This window comes from Gymnogyps californianus, chromosome 26 (genome assembly GCF_018139145.2).
Source record: "Gymnogyps californianus isolate 813 chromosome 26, ASM1813914v2, whole genome shotgun sequence".
Classification (NCBI taxonomy): Eukaryota; Metazoa; Chordata; class Aves; order Accipitriformes; family Cathartidae; genus Gymnogyps; species Gymnogyps californianus.
Window position 1 is genome coordinate 3,046,361 of NC_059496.1, and position 23,083 is coordinate 3,069,443.

General features: G+C 50.8%; 1 protein-coding gene and 1 pseudogene across 1 annotated transcript; both read right to left on the bottom strand.

Moving 5' to 3' along the window:
- The window catches only part of LOC127026016 (ribosomal protein S6 kinase alpha-3-like), a 233,403-nt pseudogene that overhangs the window by 192,083 nt on the left and 18,237 nt on the right, over nt 1–23,083 (bottom strand).
- On the bottom strand, nt 2,480–3,427 carry LOC127026032 (olfactory receptor 49-like). The gene has a single exon (XM_050911147.1). It carries the CDS (start codon nt 3,425–3,427, stop codon nt 2,480–2,482), a length of 948 nt encoding a protein of 315 aa, XP_050767104.1.

Consider the following 23,083-nt stretch of genomic DNA (forward strand, 5'->3'; position numbering starts at 1 on the left):
CAAACCTTACCTCTAAACCAAAGCCCAAACCCATAAACTCTTACTCTCACCCTATTACTCACTCTCATTCCTAGCTTCTATCCCTAACATTAAAATGCTAGCCTTGACCCTAACCCTCACCCCAGCCCTACACCAAACCCTAATCCACAAAGCAAGCCCATACCCTAACACTAACCAGACACCCTCAGCAGAACACCAAACCCTCCCCCTAAGCCCAACAGGGCTGAGGTCTTTGTCCTCTTGCCCGTGGCAGTCGCCTCTGCTACCGAGGCCTACCAGGAGAAACTTTATTTTGAGGCTCTGGACTTTGTTTCTTCCTCACCCCTTCTTGGGGAGGCTGGGAAGTGTTGCACAGTTTTCCTACACTTGGCATTGCTCATCCTCACATCCCACTGCCCCCAAGAAGAGCCCTGAGCCACTCGTGAGGGACTGGATCTGCCTTCCCAGGGCCTGGGAGTCAGGGTTTGGCCTTTCTGCTTCATAAAACAAAGCAAGGGTTTTCTCAGCATTACAGCCACCTGCACAGTGTCTTTGCCTACCTGCAAGCACAGCCTCCAGTTATCTGCTCTAACGAGTCCATGGGGAGGCTTTGCCAGTAATGGCCCTCAGTGGGACCAATCAATGCTTCAAGGTTTTTCTTCTGGCTTTGACTTCTTGAGAGGTTTGTTCAGTCTCCTCTCATCATTGGAGGTTCATGGACTCAGGGCCAAATACACCATGGGGCTCATTAAAATACAGAAAGGCCTAACGAGCTATTTCTCTTCCTGTAATTTTCTTCAGGTCTTCAAGACCTGTACAGCTAATTGGAATCATTTCATAGTAGAGTTAAAGAGGAAGATTTCAAAGTGCACCTAGTAAACAATATATTTTTTAAACATTCTATTTTATTAATTTCAGTTTAGAGAAGAGGTGATAGCAGCATTCTCCAATTGATATTGATGCAGAGTGTCTCCTCAGGAGGTCTGGGCAGGCAGGAAAAGCAGTCCCTTGAGGTCTGACACTGTATGGACAACCTTGCTCCTCACCTCCCCAGCCTCCCCATTTCTGTCACTGGCCGCCTGGACTTGCTTCACTTTGCCTTCCATCAGACTTCTCTGAACTCTGGGAGCTGAATGTTACAGCTCCATTGCCCCATCTCCCACCTGCTTTCCTTAGAGAACTGGCTGCACACAGGCACAGAAGCATTTTTCCTGTTTGCAAGCAAAGAAAAGTAAAGCATGATAAAGTTTCCTAAACAAGAAAACACACTCCTGAAGCATATGCTAAGTACAGGATATCTCTAATGAGGTTGCCTTTCTGCAAGGGATGATCTTATGAGAAATGTTCTAGACAGACAGACACAAAACAGCAGATATAAACATAAGGAAAGAATTGGCTAAAGAGACAACTAGACTCCTGAAAGTCAGGCAAGCTTTAACTCCCTGAAGCTCAAAGCAGCAGCACAGGTGAGAGGTATCTGAATGAACAAAGAATAAAGGAGGAGAAAACTGGAGAATAATGGAAAGGGCCTTTGTCTAGACAGTCTACTGAATGAAATAATGCCAGGCACAAGTATCGGCTGGGAAAGGAGTGGCTGGAGAGCAGCCCTGCAGAAAGGGATCTGGGGGTGCGGGTCGACAGCAGGCTCAATAGGAGTCAGCAGCGTGCCCTGGCAGCCAAGAGGGCAAACCGCATCCTGGGGTGCATCAAACACAGTTATAACCAGCCAGTCAAAAGAGGTGATTATCCCGCTGGATTCAGCATTGGTGCGGCCTCACCTTGAGTCCTGTGTGCAGTTCTGGGCCCCACCATTTTGAAAGGATGTTAAGATACTTGAATGTGTCCAGAGGAGGGCAACCAAGCTGGTGAAAGGGCTGGAAGGAATGTCCTGTGAGGAGCGGCTGAGGACACTGGGCTTGGCTAGTTTGGAGAAAAGGAGGCTGAGGGGCGACCTCATTGCTCTCTACGGCTTCCTGAGGAGGGGAAGTGGAGAGGGAGGTGCTGATCTCTTCTCCCTGGCATCCAGGGACAGGACGCGTGGGAATGGTTCAAAGCTGCGCCATGGGAGGTTTAGACTGGACGTTAGGAAGCATTTCTTTTTCACACCTGGACAACGGGGCTGATGGCTCTCCCAGGGCAGCCCTGGAAGGAGCTGGGACAAGGTGTTCATTCCTCAGGAGCCTGTAATTTGGGTTCCCACCTGCCACTGTGCCTCTGTGCTCTTCTCAGGTTGTGGAGATGGGTTCTTGATGAGCTGGTGGCTCTCCTGTGATGGGCCTGGGAGCAGCTGGGGCAGGGTATTAACTGAGTTACTCCTCCTGCCATTGTCAGTGCCTTCTTTGTGTGTGCAGATGAGCTTCTTATCACTTAACCTAACACAATCCAACAAGAACATAAATCTCCTGAGGCATCTGTATTTGGAGCTTACATACATATGCATTGGTATTGCTTAACATATGAGAGCAGATCATTGGAATTGCTGTCCAGAAATGCACCAGGATTAGGGGAAAAGCTGCATTGTTGCACGGGCAATGGCTTCATTCAGGGCCAGTATCACAGTCTTGTTTCTAAGACTGTAGATGAACGGATTTAAGAATGGGTACAGGACAGTGTGCAGCAAAGCTACAACTCTGTTTGTCTCCAAGGAAACATCTTCTGAAGGACACACATAGAGAGCAATGCAGCTCCCATATGCAATGGCCAAGGTGATGAGATGGGAAGAACAGGTAGTAAAAGCTTTTTTCCTCCCAGAGGCTGCTGGAAGTTGTACAATACAGAAAAGGATGCCCATGTAAAATACCAGAGTTAAACATAAGGAACCCAGTATGACCAATGATAATAAAACAGAGTCTATTTTCCAAAGCAGGCTGGTGTCAGAGCAGGACAATTTGAATAAGGGCGAGTTGTCACAAAAAAAATGGTGGATCTTGTTCGAGCCACAGAAAGTCAGCTTGTAGAGGAGGACCAGATGGTAACTCGAGAGCATGATGCCTATGACCCAGGTGGGAACAACCAGGTGGATGCAGAGCTGAGGCTTCATGATGGCAGCATAATGCAAAGGCTGGCAGATGGCAACATAGCGGTCAAAGGACATGACAACAAGTAGAACAAGCTCTGTACCGCCCAGGGCAGAATAGAAATAGGATTGGGCAAAGCAGGTGCTTAGTGAGATTGTTCTCCTACCGGAACTCAGGATCACAAACAATTTGATGCTTGTGGAGGATGTAAACCAGATTTCCAGGAAGGACAGATCGCTGATGAAAAAGTACATGGGGGTTTGCAGGCGGTGATCCACACACACGAGGAAGATGATGGTTGCGTTCCCCATCACTGTTGTCAGGTATATGAGCAGAAGGACCAGAGAGAGAAAGAGCTGTAGGCTTTGATCAAGCCCCGAGAAACCTTCTAGGATGAACTCAGTAACTGCAGATTCATTTTCTGCTCCCATGCTGAATTTCAGTTCATCCTGCCGAGACAGGAACATGGCAAAAAGCAAGTGTGATAATTTCACAGTCTGGATGAAAAGTTCGGTCCTTCCTTTTCTGCTTCTTTCCTTTCCCGCAATCTTCCTATATAACACACAGAGAGAGAGCCCTTCAAGCATTGCTCACACCCTGATTTTTATGTTGTACATTTCAGTTAGAGTCCTCAGAGCATTTCCTGTCTTCTTTCTACCTTTTTCAAACACTCACAAAGGATTCTTTCTCCAGGACAGAAGATTTTAAAGAGGCTGTTAGCTATTTCACCCCATTCCTGGGAAATTCCAAATTCACTCAGACCTGTTGCAAACATCTGTCACACCTCTGTGCCAAACTCATCTCTTCTATTGCACAAATGCTAAACCATCAAATCAAATCAAATCAAATCAAATCAAATCAAATCAAACCAAACCAAACATGTATGTTGAAAGCTATTCTTTCTACTTTTCAGTACTTGCCTTTTTGGACTAGGAATCCCTGAGAATCTGTTGATTTCAAAAGAAGTAATGTCAAGTATCTCTTCTGTAATGCCCTGCTTTCTTCCACAGCTTCTTGCTCTCTGTTTCTTCAGCAAAGGGGGAGGGGGTAGAAGAGGGACCAAGTATAACTTGCCTTCTTTAGTACTCGAAATAATGACTGAAATTTATTACGGTTCCACACAGTCTCATCTGACATCCGTCTGCACTGAAATGCCGTTGTTTCGAAACAGCTGCTCATTGCTATGACTATCAAATGTCCTGACCTAAAGGCAGAGCAAGAGAAGAGTGTCTGGAAGAGATTTGTAACCTTTCTTTTGCATGCCAGTTATAGGTTGGGAGGACCCAGCCTCTAGCGTTTTCTCTTGTCTCCACTGACTGCAGAGGGAGCCTTGGGAAAACAAGTTCTCACAGGCACCTGCAGCAAAGTAGATGAAACTCACTATTCAAGTCTCAAATCGCTGATTTATTATTATTTTTTAACATCAAAATACTTATCTAACAGAAGGAAGCACAAGAAGAATCTATGCACTAAAGACTGATGTTTTTCCCTTCATCTTTACATTTGTTTGTAGACCTAGAAAGGAGCAGAGCAGATGGCTCCAGACCCAGGATGATTCCAAATGCAAGGGGAGGAGAGGGAGGGGAGGAGAGGGAGGGTTTGAAGGAGTGAAAACAAAGCTTCTCCACAGACTGTGTTGTCCCCTCAGGCTCTGTCCCAGGGCACAATGGGTAGCATTTACCCAAGGAGTCAAATGGGAAGTTCAGTATAGGGCAGTGCTCCATGTTTGCATTGACATTTTAGCTTGGGGCTCAGGCTAGTCTTAGATCCCAAATGCCCGGCGTGTTCTTTGCCTCTAGTCTGGCATAGGGGAATCTCTGCACTGGGTTCGTCCGGAAAACTTTCTGAGACTAAGCCGCTGGCTGTATTTGAGCAAAAGCTCAAGCTCCGTCACCTACAGCAGTAGGAGCACAGTGAATCAGTGAATCAGAGGTGGCAGTCCCAGTTTCCATTGTCTGGGTCAGTTCAAACACTCAAAGGGTTGTGTCTTCTGACTCTGTTGGCTGACACCTACATTATCTAAAACTGTTCTTCTCCTGAATGCACTTCCTTAGAGGAACCTGCACATTTGCAGACAGCTTACAACAAAGCAGCTTCTCTTCAGGCCTCACATGGTCAAACATGCCGCTAGCATTTGCGATAGTGAGTGAAGAAATATAGGATATGCAGGTGAAGGATATGCAGGTGAAGAAGGCCTTATTGTGGCTTTGCACAGAGGTTATCCTCAGGATGATGCATATAATGCAGGCAAAAAGCACAGAAGACAGTGTGAAGGAGCTCAGCAACACAGCGGAGGAGAGAGCAACACTCATGTTTCATAGGAGCTGGTGCCCATGCTGGCTGCTCTCAGCAAAGGGATGATGCCGCAGAAGAAGCAGTCTCTACATTGGGCACAGAGGGTCTAATGGCATACAAGATGGTGGGGCTGAGCATGGATGGAGATGCCATTCCCCAGCAGCTAAAGATGAGCATGGAGCACAACCAGGAGTTCGTAAGGACAGTAGTGTGAGGGGTTGCAAATGGCCCTGCAGCAATCGAAACACATCACAACACATAGGTTAAACTCAGCTATGCCCAGGAAGACAGAGAACAAGGTCTGTGACTTGTAAGCAGCCGTAGAGATATCTTAATCTCCAACACGAGACTGACAAACATGCTAGGGGGAATGACCAAAGTGAACCAAAGAGCCAAGAAGGACAAGGTGCTGAGGAAGGGATACGTGGGGGTGTGGGACTAGTGGTGGAGCCAAACAATGGCAATGGTGACTGCATTCCCCATGACAGCGAGCAGATAAATCACCAGCAGCAGTGTGAGAAGGAGGATCTTCAACTCTTGAATGACTGAAAAGGCCTTCAGGAAAAATATTCTTGCTATGGTATGGTTGTGGGGATCCATTTTGGTAGCCGGTCAGTTGAAGGTGTGACAAGGGTAACCAATATCATGCTTGGTGGAATTCACCTTGTTACCTTTGTCAGCCTTCCCTTCCCTTTTCTTAGGCTTGCTCTTCCTTCTTGAAATGGGAGACCGGAACTGCATTCTGTAGGGATTCTGCTTTTCTCTCTCTTTTTACTCAATGACATGAAAGAAATATTGATCCAGCCCACTTATCTTCAGACACAATCAATGCCTCTCCAGCCTTGCTGGTTTGCATGGGTGTTCTGGACTGCCAGCTAAGAACCGATATTTTTGGCAAAAGCTGTGCGAATTACGTTACATTTGGAATGGTGGTGTAGCTGGCTGTCAGGCCTGTGCTGGTGTGCAACCAGAGCTCTTAAGTCATTAATCCCCTGGGTGGTGCAGGGACGCTCCCATCTCATCATCCACATCGACGAGAGAAGACACTGGTCTGAGGCAGTGGATTGACTTGAAACCAAGCGATTGGCTTCAGTCAACCACCTTCAAAATTAACCACCTCCAAAATTAGCCAGAATGAGTCACCTTCAAATTTAACTGTTGGACTGACTGCTGTGGGACCTCTCCAGGTGGGAATTCCAGACAGTCCTAGAGAATGCAGATCCTGCTGTGCCTAGACCAATTCCTGTGCATAAATGTGGTGATTAACATCCTGGGGGAGAATCTGACTGTTTCACAGATCCCTGTAGCAGTTCCTGCTGCAAAACTGAATACAACTGAGTAAACTGTCATTACTTCTGATGCTTGCACATGCCAGAGAGGACATGCAGGACAACAGGCCAGCTGGATTATAAGAATTCCATAGAACAGTTGTAAGGGGAGTCTCACCTGATCCAGTTGAAGACACTATTGCAAGGACCCTTGCAAAGGAGACTCTTCCAACATGTGTAATTCCATAACTCAATTAATCTTTCCCTTGGAGAGCTCTTCAAAGAATAGGCAGAGGCAGAAAAAAAGATGGAGGGCAGAAGTAGAGACATAAACTATGCCAATACAAATTGAGAAGATCCTCTGAGCAATGTTTCTCCACTCAAACCATTGGCAGGTGTCATGCTTTAACCCTGGCCAGCAACTAAGCACCACATGGCTGCTCGCTTGCTCCCCCGCTATGGGATGAGAGGAGAATTGGAAGGGTAAAAGTGAGAAAGAAGCTTATGGGTTGAGATAAAAACAGTTTAATAATTGAAAAGACTTTTTTAAAAGAATTCTAAGGAAAAGAGAAAAATACAACAAAGAGAGAAGAAAATAAAACCCAAGAAAAACAAGTGATGCAAATGAAACATTGCTCGCTACCAGCTGACAGATGCCCAGCCAGTCCCCCAGCAGCAGCACCCCCACCAACCTCCCCCCTAGTTTTATTGCTGAGCATGACATCATATGGTATGGAATATCCCTTTGAGCAATTGGGGCCAGCTGTCCCAGCTGTGTCCCCTCCCAACTTCTTGTGCACCTCCAGCCTACTCGCTGGTGGGGCAGTGTGAGAAGCAGAAAAGGCCTTGACTCTGTGTAAGCACTGCTCAGCAATAACTAAAACATCCCTGTATTATCAACACTGTTTCCAGCACAAATCCAAAACATAGCCCTGTACAAGCTCCTATGAAGAATTTTAACTCTATCGCAGCCAAAACCAGTAGAGATGCCATCTACAAGAAAAGCCAGAAGGAGGATCCAGGGACCTACAGGCCTCTCAGGCTGACCTTGATGCCAGGGAAGGTTATGGAGCAGATCATCTTGAGTGCCATCACACAACATGTACAGGACAACCAGGTGATCAGGCCCAGTCAGCATGGCTTTATGAAAGGCAGGTCCTGCTTGACTAACCTGATCTCCTTCTATGACAAGGTGACCCGCTTAGTGGCAGAGGGAAAGGCTGTGGATGTTGTTTACCTGGACTTTAGTAAAGCCTTTGACACCGTTTCCCACAGCATTCTCCTGAAGGAACTGGCTGCTCATGGCTTGGATGGGTGCACTCTTCACTGGGTAACAAACTGGCTGGCTGGCCGGGCTCAAAGAGTTGTGGTGAAGGAGTTCAATCCAGTGTTGGCGGCCGGTCACAAGGGTTGTTCCCCAGGGCTCAGTATTGAGTCCAGTCATGTTTAATAACTTTATCAATGATCTGGACGAGGGGATCGAGTGCACCCTCAGTAAGTTTGCAGATGACAGCAAGCTGGGCAGGAGTGTTGATCTGCTTGAGGGCTAGAAAGGCTCTACAGAGGGATGCATTGATGGGCTGAGGCCAACTGTATGAGATTCAACCAGGCTAAAGTGCTAGGTCCTCCATGTGGGTCACAACAACCCCATGCAATGCTGCAGGCTTGGGGAAGAGTGGCTGGAAGCTGCCTGGTGGAAAAGGACCTGGGGCTGTTGGTTGACAGCTGGCTGAAGATGAGCCAGCAGTGTGCCCTGGTGGCCAAGAAGGCCAATAGCATCCTGGCTTGTGCCAGAAATAGTGTGGCCAGCAGGACTAGGGAAGTGACTGTCCCCCTGTACTCGGCACTGGTGAGGCTGCAACTCGAATACAGTGTTCATTTTTGGGCCTCTCACTGCAAGAAAGACATTGAGGTGCCGGAGTGTGTCCAAAGAAGAGCGATGAAGCTGCTGGAGGGTCTAGAGCACAAGTCTTATGAGGAGCGGCTGAGGGAACTAGTTAAGATCGAGTTAAGATCTGACCCACACTTCGACTCCAGATGAACTTTTCTTTCTGCAAAACCAAGAGCATTTTTCCTTTCACACTTGGGTTCTGATAGTGACTCCCAGACACCTTGGCCCACCTTCTTCCTCTACAACACAGTTTGCTTCCAGAGACTGCTCCCCTGACTGAAGGGAGCTGAGGGTCCTCACTGGTGCCCACCCAATGCCGGTGGCAGCTGCAGAAGTGTATCCTGATCAACCTGTGCAGGTACAGTCTGGAGAGCCAGGCCTGGCAAGGACTTAGAGCCCGTTTTGCCAAGTTGCACCATGCTGTTCCTCCGCAAGTTCCTCAGCTCTTGCAGCGTTGAGGCGTATGGTGAGCAGGACCCTGTGAGTCTTGTGCTGCCAGTGGGAAGGAGGAAGCCAGTAAGCCTTCTCCAGCCCATCAGATTCTCTAGGAGAAGACCCAGGTGTGCCTTAGGCACTCATTCTATCCAGCACCTGGACTCAGATCCTCCTGGTCTCCCCAGTGCATGCACCCAGGTATTGGAGTCCAGGATGTTTGTGGCCCTGCTCCACTTGCTGTAACACAGACCTCGTAACCTACTCACCGGTGAGTCTAGCTTGAGTTCACTGCCATTCACACATGCCCACTAAGAAACAGAGAGTGCACCCGACGCCGGAGGTAGTTGGAAATAGGCTCTAATGAGAACACAGGACACAAGCTAGTGACCAAGTGCAGGGCCCCGTCAGAGAAGCCTACTGACTAGAAACCTGTTTACACTCATGTCGTGGTTTAACCCCAGTCAGCAGCCAAGCACCACACAGCCGCTCCCTCACGCCACGTCCCCCCACCCAGCTCCCGGTGGGATGGGATGAGAATCGGAAAGAAGCAGAACTCGTGGGTTGAGATAAGAACAGTTTATAACTAAAGTAAAATATAATACTAAACAATAATAATAATTAATAATAATTAATAATAGTAGTAATGAAAAGGAATATAACAAAAAAAAAGGAGGGGGGGAGGCAAACCCCAGTGATGCACAATGCAATTGCTCACCCACCTGCTGACCGATGCCCAGAGCCGCGATCCGCACCTCCTGGCCAACTCCCCCCTGTTTATATACTGGGCATGACATTCCATGCTATGGAACACCCCTTTGCTAGTTCAGGTCAGCTGCCCTGGCTATGCTCCCTCCCACCTTCTTGCACACCTGCTTGCTGGCAGAGCATGGGGAACTGAAAAGTCCTTGGCTGAAGATAAGCCGCTACTTAGGACAACTATACATCAGAGTGTTATCAACATTATTCTCACACTAAATCCAAAACCAGCACTGTACCAGCTACTAAGAAGAGAGTTAACTCTGTCCCAACCGAAACAAGGACAAATACCTATCTGCCAAGGCAATGCACTGAATCAGTTCTTCTGTGAAATCCCCCACATCCTCAAGCTCTCCTGCTCACACTCCTACCTCAGGAAAGCTGGGCTGCTTCTCTTTGGTTTTTCTTTATCTTCAGGGTGCTTGTTTTCATTGTGCTGCCCTATGTGCAGATCTTCAGGTCTGTGCTGAGGATCCCGTCTAAGCACGGACGGCACAAAGCCTTTTCCATGTGCCTTCCTCACATGGCTGTGGTCTCCCTGTTTTTGATTACTGCCATGTTTGCCTAGCTGAAGCCCCCCTCCATCTTTTCATCAGCTCTGGACCTGGTGCTGGCAGTGCTGTACTCGGTGGTACCTCCAGCAGTGAACCCCCTCATCTACAGCATGAGGAACAAGGAGCTCACAGACACCCTGAAGAAACTGATTCAATTATTCTTCTGTCAGCAGCAGTAAGCTGCACGTGTCTCTTCACAAGTGATTTTCCAATGTACCTCAAGAACCTCCTGTGCTTTGGGCATTTTATCTGTGCTAACCAAGTTTATCCAGGAATGTCTGCATCCACACCACTTCTCCAGGGGCATGAACCCAGCCTGTCTGACCCAGAGGCCTTTGTACGTGTGTCTGGCACTACGGTACAGCTGGCCTCCCGTCTCACATCTCTGCAATAAAAGGGTATTTCCTCAGGGCCGGTGTCTGGAGGTTGGGCTCTTCTTCCAAAGGTGAAGTGAAGGACAGGCTGCAAGAAACTTCCACTTACAAAGCTGTACTGCTGTGCTCAAGTTCTCCGTGGGCTGAGGGGTGGAGGACATGGGGCCATGCGTTGGGAATGGGTGTGGGCTGAGCCTTCACTGTACATGCCCAGTGCCCCGGGACGTGATCCCTGAATGATCAGCAGGGATCTGCCCGGGATTGTCTCTCGTGTGTTTTGGGCACCACTACCCGCCTGCCCTGCAGAGCAGCACAGCCAGCTCAGGGCCCTGCAGGGAGCACAGGGAGGGGAAGTAACGGCTGGCTAGGCCAGCATGGACACACTGCCCTGGGGAAAGGCTCTCTGGGGATGGGGAATTCCCCGGAGAAGAAGAAAGAAGCAACTCTGTGCTTACGGGGGGAAGAAATTACAAAGAGAAACTTCTTTCTGCATGGCAGCAGCTTGGGGCCAGGCTGTTCTGTCGCAGGGGCAGCAGGAGGAGCCTGAGGAGCCCCTGCGCCAGGAGTCTTGTGCTGCGAGACATTTCCTCCTTGCCTTGCTTTTTGTTCGTTCAGATACTTCCCAAGTATCTGGTTGCTGCTTTGAGCTTCAGGAAATCAGAAACTTGCCCCATCTTCACAAGTCAGATAACTCCTTAATCAGCTCCTTCATTGTGTTATATAGCTATCCCTTCCTATCTCTCTGTCGAAATCAGTTCTTGTACAGCTAGCGCTGTCAGCCATCTCCACCACAGAATGTCCTACACTGTCCCAGCCTGCTCCTCTTTCCCTGCAGGCTGTCGACACACTATCCTAACTTCCCCACCATTGCTCTCACCCTCGCATGTTCCTACCTGTACTGATGCCTTTGAAACACAAAGCCATTGGCTCATCACAGACACACCCCCTTACTGCCCTGGTGACCTGTTGCACCATGGCACTCCCCTTCAAGTGACATCTCATTTTTCTTCATGCCCAGTCTCAGACTCTCAAATTTTTCCTTTCTCATGCTCTTTCCTCTACACAGGAATCCATTTCACAACTCATGTGATTCAGCCCCTTAAGTCCATCTTGGCAGACGTCCTCTCAACCTTCTCCAGTTCCTCCCACTCCTGCAAACATGGAGCCCCACACCAGGACACATTATTCCAGATGTGGCCACACCACTGATGAGTCAAGGGGAGAGGTAACTCCCCTGGTCTGAGTGGCCACACTCCTCCTAATTAAGGACTGTATGCAGCTGGCCTTATTCGTGGTCAACATGCTCTACTGGCTCCTATAGCATCCCTTGTAGCAACTATGGCCTTCTCCTCAGGGTCACTCCTCAGCCGGTCACCTCCAAGCTTGCCCTGATACACGGAGCTATTCTGCCCTGATGCAGGACTGGCCACTTCTCCTTGTAAAACCTGGTGAGGTTTCTGTTGGCCAAATCCCAGAGTTTCTCAAGGTCCCCATGAACGGAAGCTTCATTGTGTCAGCTCTTAATGTGTGTCTGTAGGTGGCTCACCCTGTCCTGTGGTGCCTCTAACAAGACGACAGCAGGAGGAATTGCAGGACATGATGGATAATAGAAGGAGGTACTAGTTTAATGGATTTGCTGACCAAAGTCAGAATTCCCAATGCAGCCATCCCAGAAACACCAACAGAGGGCACGAGGCAAGCAAAGCCAGGGCCAGTGGGTAAAGGGAAACCAGGGTGGGTTTCTTGTGTGAGAGGGTTTGAGGATGACCAAAGGGAAGAACTTGGGAGGGGGGAAACAGGGAAGAAGACAGTCAGAGGTGAAGCAAGGGGTACAAGCAGGGCTGTTTGTGGTCACCTTTCAAGTAGCCCTCAATCTGAGCAGGGAAATCCGTATGCCTGGGCACACCTCTGATGTGCCTGTACAGGAATGCACACAGCTTGGGGAGGAAACAGGAGGAATTAGGAGTCTGTGGGCAGTTCCTGAGCTATAATCTCACTCAGATATCAGAGACATGGTCAGATACCTCACATCACTGGAGTGCGGCCATGGATGGAAGCTGCCTCTTTAGGAAGCGTCCTGGTTTCAGCTGGGATAGAGTTAATTTTCTTCTTAGTAACTGGTACAGTGCTGTGTTTTGGATTTGTGTGAGAATAATATTGATAACACGCTGATGTTTTAGTTGTTGCTAAGTAGGGCTTGTCTTAAGCCAAGGACTTTTCAGTTTCCCACGCTCTGCCAGCAAGCAGGTGTGCAAGAAGGTGGGAGGGAGCATAGCCAGGACAGCTGACCCAACTAGCCAAAAGGATATTCCATACCATAGAATGTTATGCTCAGTATATAAACTGGGGGGAGTTGGCGGGGAGGTGCAGATCGTGGCTCGGGCATCGGTCAGCAGGTGATGAGCAATTGCATTGTGCATCACTTGTCTTTTCTTGGGTTTTATTTCTTTTTTTGTTATATTATTATTATTATTATACTATATTTATTCTTAGTTCATATTATATTTTATTTTACTTAGTTATTAAACTGTTCTTATCTCAACCTACGAGTTTTACTTTTGTTTCCCGATCCTCCTCCCCATCCCCTGGGAAGGGAAGGGGTGAGCACTTGCATGGTGCTTAGTTGCTGGCTGGGGTCAAACCATGACAGGAAGGATGGGGAAGGTCAGTGAGGAGGGAAAGTTGTGAGCAGCAGGAAAGCATGGAGCTCCCTAGTGACAGGTGATGAGCCAGATGAGAGCTGATGGGTCAGGATTAGTGGGCAGACCAACGTGGGTGACGTTGTAGTTGGTATCTGCTATGGACCAACCATATTAGGAAGAAGCAACAGATGAGGCCTTCTTCAGACAAGCAGAAGAGCTTCTCATTCGCAGGCCCTGGTCCTCATGGGGGACCTTACCCAGCTGGGCATCTGCCTGAGGGGCAGCACAGCAGGGCACAAGACACTCAGGAGGTTTCTGGAGGGCACCAAGAACCTCCTGAGCATTCAGAGAGGGTGCTGGGAAAGCCAAAGCCCATCTCGCATTCCATCGGGTAATTCAATCTGGATGTGAATGGCATCAAGAGAGGATTCAACAACAATGCCAGCAGTAAAAGGAAGGCTTGGGAAAATGTAGGCCTGCTGCTAGATGGGGCAGGGACCCTGGTGACAGAGAGCACAGAAAGGGCCAAGGTCCTCCACGCCTTCTTCCTCTCTGAGTTTACAGGTAAGACCAACCTTCAGGAATCCCAGGCCCCCAAGACCAGAGGCAAGGAGCAAGGAAGACCTGCCCTTGGTGCAGGAGTCTCAGGAACTTAGGGAACATTTTAACTACTGTGCATAAGTCCTTGGGACCTGAGGGGATGCACTCATGAGTGCTGAGGAAGCCAGCTGATGTCATTGTAAGGCCACTTGAAATCCTGTTTGAAAGGTCATGGTGATTTGGTGAGGTTCCTGAGGACTGGAAGACAGCAAATGGAAATCCTCTCTTGAAGCAGGCAAGAAGGAGGATGCGGGGAGCTGTCAGCCTGTCTCCCATTATACCCCTATAGACAAGCTGAGCAAGTATGGACTAGATAAGTAAAAATGAGGTGAACTGAGAACTGACTGAATGGCTGGTCCCAGAGGCTTGTGTCCAGTGGCACAAAGTCCAGCTGGAGGATAGGCACCAGGGTCCCATTCTATTCAACCTTTCATGACAGTCCTGGATGATGGGACTGAGGGCATCCTGAGCAAGCTTGTGGATGATAGAAAATTGGGAGGTGTGCTGGTCTCGGATGGGATAGAGTTAGTTTTCTTCATAGTAGCTAGTATGGGGCTATGTTTTGGATTTGTGCAGAAAACAGTGTTGCTAACACAGGGATGTTTTAGTCACTGCTGAGCAGTGCTTACACAGAGTCAAGGCCTTTTCTGCCTCTCACACCAACCCACCAGCGAGTAGGCTGGGGGTGCAGAAGAAGCTTGGAGGGGACACAGCTGGGACAGCTGAGCCCAACTGACCAAAGGGATATGCCATACCCTATGATGTCATGCTCAGCATAGAAAGCTGAGGGAAGAAGAAGGAAGGGGGGACGTTTGGAGTGATGGTGTTTGTCTTCCCAAGTAACCATTATGCGTGATGGAGCCCTGCTTTCCTGGAGATGGCTGAACACCTGCCTGCCATGGGAAGTAGTGAATGAATTCCTTGTTTTGCTTTGCTTGCGTGTGTGGCTTTTCCTTTACCTGTTAAACTGTCTTTATCTCAGCCCACGAGTTTTCTCACTTTTACTCTTCCATTCTCTCCCCCATCCCAACGGGGGGGAGGGAGTGAGCGGCTGTGTGGTGCTTAGTTGCCGACTGGGTTAAACCACAACAGGAGGAGTGGCTGATACAGCTGGTTGCACTGCTGCTCTGAAGGACCTGGGCAGGCTGGAGAACTGGGCAGAGAGGAACCTCATGAAGTTCAAGCAAGGGAAACACAAAGTCCTGCCCTGGGCAGGAATAACCCCACGGACCAGTACAGGCTGGGGGCTGACTGGCTGGAAAGCAGGTTTCGAGAGAAGGACCAGGGGGCCCTGGAGGGCAACAAGCTGCCCATGAGCCAGCAGTGTGGCTGTGTGGCAAAGCAGGCCTACAGCCCCTGGGCTCCATTCAGGAGCGGTTTGCCAGCAGGTCGAGAGAGGTGATCCTTCCCCTCTAGTCAGCACTGGGGAAGCCCCATCTGGAGTGCTGTGTCCAGTGCTGGGCTGCCCACTACAAGAGAGACATGGCCTTACTGCAGCGAGTCCAGCAAAGGGCCACAAAGATTCTGAAGTCACACAAGCATCCTTCAGGAGGAGAGCCTGAGAGAGCTGGGACTTTTTAGCCTGCAGAAGGGAAGGCTCATCACACATCTTATCAATGTGTATCAATACCTGATGGGAGGGAATGAAGAAGAGGGAGCCACAATCTTCTCCCTGCTGCACAGTGACAGACAATGGGTAGAAACTGAAGCACAGGAACTTCCATCTCAATACAATAAAACACTTCTCTACTGGGAGGGTGGTTGATCACTGGAACAGGTTGCCCAGAGAGGTTGTGGAGTCTCCATCCATGGAAATATTCAAAACCCAGCTGGATCCTCTACTGGGAAACCCGCTCTAGCTGATCCTGCTTGAGCAGTGGGGACTCGACTAGGCGATCTCCAGACATACCGCCAAGAAGGGTCAGAAGGGACCCATGGAGGTGTCTAGTGCTACTTATCTGCTCTGAGCAGGGAGAACATGTCAGCTAGAATGCATTGGTCAGTGCTTTCTCCAGTTGAGTTTTGAAAACCTCTGGGCCCCAGCCAGTACTAATCAACTATCAAGGTGATTTTTTCCCGTTAAACCTCATTTGAAATTTCCCTTCCTGCTTCTTGTCCTCATTGTCTCTTGTCCTCTCTTTCCCTTCCTGACTGTCAGATCCTCACCCCTACTCTGACCAAGGACAATCACAACCTACTCTCCAAATGTGGCCTCACGGATCCCCTGTGACTGCAGCCAGCATGTGGTGGCCAGCTCCAAGCAGAGACGCTCACTGGGGGTCCCTGCAGAGGCTCAGCGAAGGCCATGTCAAGACGCCAAGCACCTAACACCGAGGAACTATGGCGGAGCCTGTGGGCTGACACCGGACAGAGCTGGCGGCAGAAGGGGTGAGCAGAGAAGTCCTCCAGCAGCTCCTCTGCATACCTGGTCAGGGAGTAATGCACTTGGTGGTGCTCCTGAGAGAAGATGCTGGCATGGGAGGGGAAGTACTAGAGCTGCGGTGCAGGGCACTGGGGCTCAGAACTAGGTCTGGGGCTCCCAGCAGGCAGTGCCAGTGGCTGCAGCCCCAAGAGAGCTCTGACCATGGAGAGAGCAGCAGCGAGTCTCGTCCAACTCTGGAGAGCTGCTCTGGCTGCAGAGGGGCAGCTGGGAGTGCTGGGGTCAATCTTGGCTGCCCTGCACCTCCCACCCCAGGGTGTCTTTTGAGTCCCCGGAGCAATCCCACTGACTGGGGTGACAGCCCTGCCTGCCTGGGAATGGAGGGGAATTTGGGGTTTCCATCAGCTTCTTGGAGGGTCATGGCTTTTGTTCAGATCCCTGTCTTGTCCCTGGGCTGGCCCAGCCCTGCATCCCCACAGGTGGCCCCAGAGCTCTGCCCTGCAGGCACCACTCAGGACAGAGTGCATTCAGGCTGGGGAAACATCCTCCTGGCACACTTCCCACAACAGACCTCAGTGCCCGTTCCCCTGTGGCCGTCTGGCTTTGACTGCTCGCCCCAGCACCCGACCCCTTCCCTGCCTTGGCCATGGCCCACGTGAGGCTTTGCAGACAGCCCTGCTCTGGGGTCTGCCAGGCTCTGGGCATGTCTGAGCCCATGCAGGTCTGGGTGTTCCCCAGTGCACACACTGAGCCCAGCAAGAGGACGGGGCTGGTCACATTTCAAAGATCAGCCCTCAGCTGGACCATGGTGAATGGCCAGGGCTGGAAATGGCTGCTAGGGGGAACTAGGACTGGGGGTGACTTTGGGGTAAGGGACAGCGCATGGGGTGGAGGAGGCTGTGTCAAGGACATGTGCTGGGCACAGAGACTGAGGGACAGCAGCAAACTCACAGGGCTGCTGAGTCATGCTTCCTTCAGTGCAAGCCCTGACGCAGGGTCCCAGCCTCCCTTTCGATGCCACCCTTGAGGAGGGGCGATGGCACTAAGAGATGGGTAGTTGTGAGCACCGCCCTTCTTCATCCACTACCCAGGCCTGGTGGAGCACCAGGACAGTGAGGACTTCTGCCTCTGCACCATGAACATGCTTTAGGGCACCCACAGTCTGGGCATTGTCTTGGATTAGGTGAACGCTGGTATTTTTGTCTCTGAGGCAATTTCCAGCCTAGGTCATCTCTGTTCTGAGCTCTCCCTAACCCTCTGCTGATCTACCTGGCTGTTCCTGGCCCCTCCCCATCATCCCTGCAGGGCCCAAGCTGGCGGTGCTGCTCTGCAGAGCCATTTGGCTGTGGTGCCTGGGGTCACAGGGTGACTCCACACTGGCCTTGCTGGTCAGGGTGGGAAGCAGCTCCAGCTGGATGGGGAGCACTGCTGCTAATTCCCCAGTGCACTGGGGAGATCCCAGTTTATTACAGAGAGCCTGTGGGGGAGTCAGCTCCGCCCCAGTGTTAGACACACTCTTACACAGGCTCCAGGTGAGACAGAGCAGGTTCATGCCTCTGGACAAGTGAGACAAATCCAAACATTTGTCTGCGAACATGATCACCACAAGTAACAATACTGATAAAGCTAATGCTAATGAGACTGGTAACAGTAACGATGATACATCAAAGCACCCATTTGGGATGGGATATCCTGGGAGAGGGATGGGAGTTTATCACTATTGCAAAACCTTTCATGTAAGCCCTTTCCTAACTGCATCCTTGAGCTCCTGGTTCCTCATGCTGTAGATGAGGGGGTTCACTGCTGGAAGCACCACCGAGTGCAGCACTGCCACACCAGATCAGGGATGGGCAGGAGATGGAGGGGGCTTCAGGTGCTGAGAAACAGGGAGACCATGGCCAGGTGAGGAGGCACATGGAAAAGGCTTTGTGCCGTCCCTGCTCGAGGGGATCCTCAGCACAGTAGTGCAGATTTTCACACGAGACCCAGGAGGGTCCCGTAGTGGGTTTTTGAGAAGGGTTGTGCCGTCTTGAAGCGCACGGAGGCGGGAAAGTTCTTAGCTCAGGCACAAACACTGAAGCTCTGACACCACAGGGACCCGTTATCTGACCACGGCGCAAAAGAAGCATTTTTACCTCACCACGTGCCTTCCTTGTGCTTATTTGGTTCATTGCCCTGGACACGCCAGGAGCACAGGCACCACCGGTACTGCAGGTAAGACGTGAGCAATGCCCTGCCCACCCGCTGCCAGCTGCCTGAGGGGCCATTTGCCCCGGAAGTCACTCCCTCTACTGGTCACGTGCTTTGTGGGGATTGCCTGGAAGGAGCGGCCCCCCTTCTGCTTTACCCGGAAGTACCTCTGACCCAGAAGGCCCTTCCCCCCATACCAGGGGCTGCCATTTTGGTTTGGCTGCCATTTGGGGGGCTGCCATTTTATGAATGGGGGCTGCCATTTTATGGGAGTGAGCTGCCATGTTCTTAAACATCATACTGCTCTGTGCTTGGCTGACAGCCACTGCTTGCCAGCATCAAACCCACGTGTTCTCAGGAAGTGCTATGATTGGCTGGCAAAAGGAGCCTCCCCTCCCCGTGCACCCAGAAGCACATCAGCAAAGGAAGCCCCCTGTCATTACGTACAGGGAGGCCCACTTTTCGCAGCCTCATTCCCCACATGTTTTCATGCTGCATTGTGGTTGGGTGGCAGCCATTTTTTGACACCATCATACCCACATGTTCTCATGCAGCCCTGTGACTGGCTGCCTGCCTGCTTTGGACAAGGAAGTGCTCAGATATAAAAATATATACTTGTATTACAAGATATATATTTTTAAAATATATATATATGAGTGTCCAAATATATAGAAATATATTTTTATTTATTTATTAATAGATACAATATTTTAAATATATATACCTTTCTATACATGTATGTATGTGTATACATTTATATATCTATATAAATGTATATCTATGTATTTTTATATATATAAACATTATAAAGCCAGAGAAATTAAATATATAGCCATTATCATATAGGTATGAAATGGATGAAACCTTCTTTAATAAGAGCTAATGAATGAAGAATTAGAGTTTAAATGTGAATAGAAAGAAAAGTACAAGGTGGGTCGAGGTCCCCCACTTTGCCGGGCTGCAGAAGAAGCCCAGACATGTCTGGGTTGGGGGAACTTGTCTGGGTTGGAAAGAAGAGCCCAATCCTGGGAAGTGGCCTAGGAGGCCCCAACATCCCAGACCAGCCCAGCAGGATGGCCACGCAGGGTTACTGGGGCAGCCTCTGAGCTTTTCTCGGTGCTGCAAGACACAGGCAATGCTGTCTGCCAACATGGAAAACCAGGACAAAATGCCAACTTCAGAAGAATATGCGCATGGGGACAATATAGCAAAGACCCTAAGAGGATCTCAGAAAAGACCACGTGAACCAGAAGAAACAGCCAGTGAGCCCATGAACTGCAAAGTGGATTTTGAGGTGCCAAACAGAGAGGTAGGGTGGTAGTGGGGAACTCCCTTTCCCCATGGGTGTGGGGGTCTCACAGCTACCTGCAAGACCACTGTGTGGTGCAGATTGGTGCTATTTAGATTTCCTTGTCTTTAGGTTGATAACCTGATGGAATGTTTCAAAAAGCTCTGGCTGAGTGAGTGAGGGGAGAAGTCAGGAGTGTGCTGGCACCTGTCCAGGTCCACCTGAGCCACACCAGCCAAAGCCAGTGTGCTGTGTGTATGTCATGTGAAAGGATGGGGAAGGGGGTGGGGTGGTGGATGTAATGTACATTTGTATTGAATACTGTAGGACCTGAGCAGGATGCAACTGGTATGGAAGAAGGGGTGGAGATTGTACTGGGTGTGGCTGGGACGGAGTTAATTTTCTTGTTAGCAGCCGCTATGGTGCTGTGCTTTGCCTTGGTAGCCAAAACAGTGTTGAGAACACACTGACATTGGAGCTATTGCTGAGCAGTGCTTGCACAGCATCAAGGCCTTCTCTCTTTCTCACTCGCCCCCACAGCGAGAAGGCTGGGAGGGGACAAAGCCAGGACAGCTGACCCCAGCGGACCAAAGGGATATTCCACACCGTATGACGTCATGGTCAGCAGTAAAACTGGGGAGGGGGTGTGTGTTCTTTGCTCAGAGACTGGCTTGGCATCAATCTCCTGCTGTGAGTGATTACTTCTCCACTTATTAAACTGTCTTTATCTTGACCCATGAGACTTTTTTCCTGGCTTTTGCCCTTCCAGTTCCCTCCCCCATCCCGCTGGTGGGGAGTGAGCAAGTGACTGGGTGGGGGCTGCCACATGGGGTCACCCCACCACACGAGCACAGAGCAAATAGGTTGGTATGTGCTTGTGAGGTCACTGGTGCCTGAGTAGATCATAGGCTGGGAGCTGGCACATGGCCTGTGGAAGTGTTGTGAGATTCCTGATGCCTGAGTAGCTGATAGGCCAAGAGCATGCACATGGCTTGTGTTGGAGCTTGTGAGGTCACTTGTGCCTTGATATCTCATAGGTGAGCAGATAGCAAGTAGGTGGATATGTGGTGGTCAGGTCACTGGTGCCTGAGTAGCTGATAGGGAGAGGGAGACACATGGCTTGGGTATGTACTTGTGATGTCACTCTTGGCTGAATAGCTGATAGGCCTTGATCAGGAGCATGGCCCTTACAGGTGCTTGTGAGGTCACCGGAGGCAGAGTACCTCAACAGCAAGGACATGGCAAATGGGTGTATAGGTTCCTGTGAGGTCACTGTGCCTGAGAAGCTGATAGGGCAGGAGCAGGCATCTGGCATTCTACTGGTTTTGCTGGGATAGAATTAACTTTCTATTTAGTGAAATAGTGAGTGAGCGACTGTGTGGGAGGTAGCTGCTGGCCGGGTTAATCCACAACAGGTATGTGTAGGTTTTGAGGTCACTGGTGCTGAGAAGCTGATAGGCAGGAGCAGGCCCATGGCTTGTGTCTGTGCTTCTGAGGTCACTCATGCCTGAGTAGCTCACAGGCCTGGAGTAGGCCCATGGCATGTGTAGGTGCTTCTAATGTCACTGCTGCCTGAGTAACTGATAGGGCAGGAGCAGGCCCACAGTTTATGCAGGTGGTTTTGAGGTGATTGGTGTCTGAATAGGATAGGGGAGCAGGCCAATATCAGCTGTAGATGCTATGGCATCACCTGTGGCTGAGTAGCAGATAGGCCAGGAGCATGCACATAGCTGTGTATGAGCTTGTGATGTCGCTGGTGCCTGAGTAGCTGATAGGGCAGAAGCTGGCACATAGCTTGTGTAGGTGCTTCTGATGTCACCAAGTCAATATTTAGACCACAACCAAATATGGCTTTTGGAAGAACCATCGTTAGCAGCAGCAGTCCATACACTGCACACACACGTGTGACAGTGTAACAACTCATGAGCACACAGCGGTTGCAGTAGGAGGGGTGTGAGGTCACCGTCAGTATAACCCATGAGCACACAGCAGTGGCCAGGAGGGTGTGAGGTAACGTCACAGATGACACCCCAGTCTGTGGGACTCGGTGCAGAGCAGCCGTGTGCCCCATCAGAAGGGCAAGACAGGGAACGGGATCTGCCGTGCCCTGTGTCTGCGAGGCCGAAGGAGCAGCCCCTGCAGCCCTGGCTGGAGCAGTCGGGGTGGGGGTGGCTCAGGGGCACCGCAGGGATGTGCCTGGGCACGGTGCCAGAAGGAAACCACAGGCTTCCTGCCCGGGCGCTGTGGGGGAGCACGGGGAGCGCTGTGAGACCACGTGGGCTGTGGTTTGTGCACCTGCAGGCTGCAGCTCCCGAGCCACCCGGGGAATAACGGCCCCTCGGTGACATGTCAAGAGGCAGGGATACATCTGAGCCTCTGGGCTGCGTGTCTGCTGCCAGGGCAGGGACATGTCCCAGCTCCAGCTCATTTCAAGGGACCTTCCATGGGGCTCTCCAGGGAGGAACAGGCAAGCTAGCACTCCTGGGATGGGGCTCTGGCCTGAGCTAGGATCCTTTCCCAGCTGCTGCTCCAGCACAGCAGGATCTGAAGCAGGGGCAGGGGCTGTTTCCTTCCCTTCCTGACACAGCTCCTGGTGCAGTCCCAGCCCTGTGGTTCCCATGGCACGGGGATGGCTGGACACTCGCACCTTGGGCTGTTGGATGTGCCCGGTATAGGAGATGCTCAGTGCTCCTGGTCCACACAGCAGGGTTCAAGGCGTGAAAAACCCGTTTTCCCCCACTACAGCCAGCCCTGTCCTGTGACGCACCGCCACCACAGTGACGTGACACCTGCAGTGGAGCCATCCCTCATATATGGTCATGAATGGCGCTGGAGCAGTTCATTGGAGGGCTGGGCTGTGTCGGAGGGGAGATAGCTCCCGATAATGTCTAAAAAGGTGCTGCTGCTTTGATTGGCTCCTCCTGTAGCTGGGCTGGCATCTGCAGAGATATATTGCCCTCTCGTCATCATTGTCCCCATGAGTCCACAGGAGCTGTGGCAGGGAGTGTGGCGCAGCAGGGATGTGCTGGCAGGGCAGGAGGCTCAGGATGGGCCGAGAGGGAGTCCTGTCCCCTCAGATGCTGTGGCTGCTGCTCTGGGTACAGCTGTGCAGGGGTAAGTGCTGACTGCCTTGTCCCACAGCCCAGGGCCAGGGGCTACCAGGGTGGTCATCAGGATCCGCCTGGGAATGGGGTTTCTTTGCAGGTGCTACTGAGACGAGGGGCAGAAGGGGCTCAAGTCCATGGAGCCTGTGCCTTTCCCTGTGCCCATGCGGGTGGGAGAGAGTATCTCCTTTTCCAGGGCTCCAGTGTTTAGGGCAGCCTGTGGCTGGCTGCATTCACAGACACCCTCTCGTGGGGTACCCCCTGTTGCCCAGCACTGTGCCTCTGGAGCCAGTGGTGGCCTAGCTGGTGA

What these genes read in the sequence shown, in the direction of transcription:
- LOC127026032 (XM_050911147.1), bottom strand. Translation starts at nt 3,427, where the DNA reads ATGGGAGCAGAAAATGAATCTGCAGTTACTGAGTTCATCCTAGAAGGT.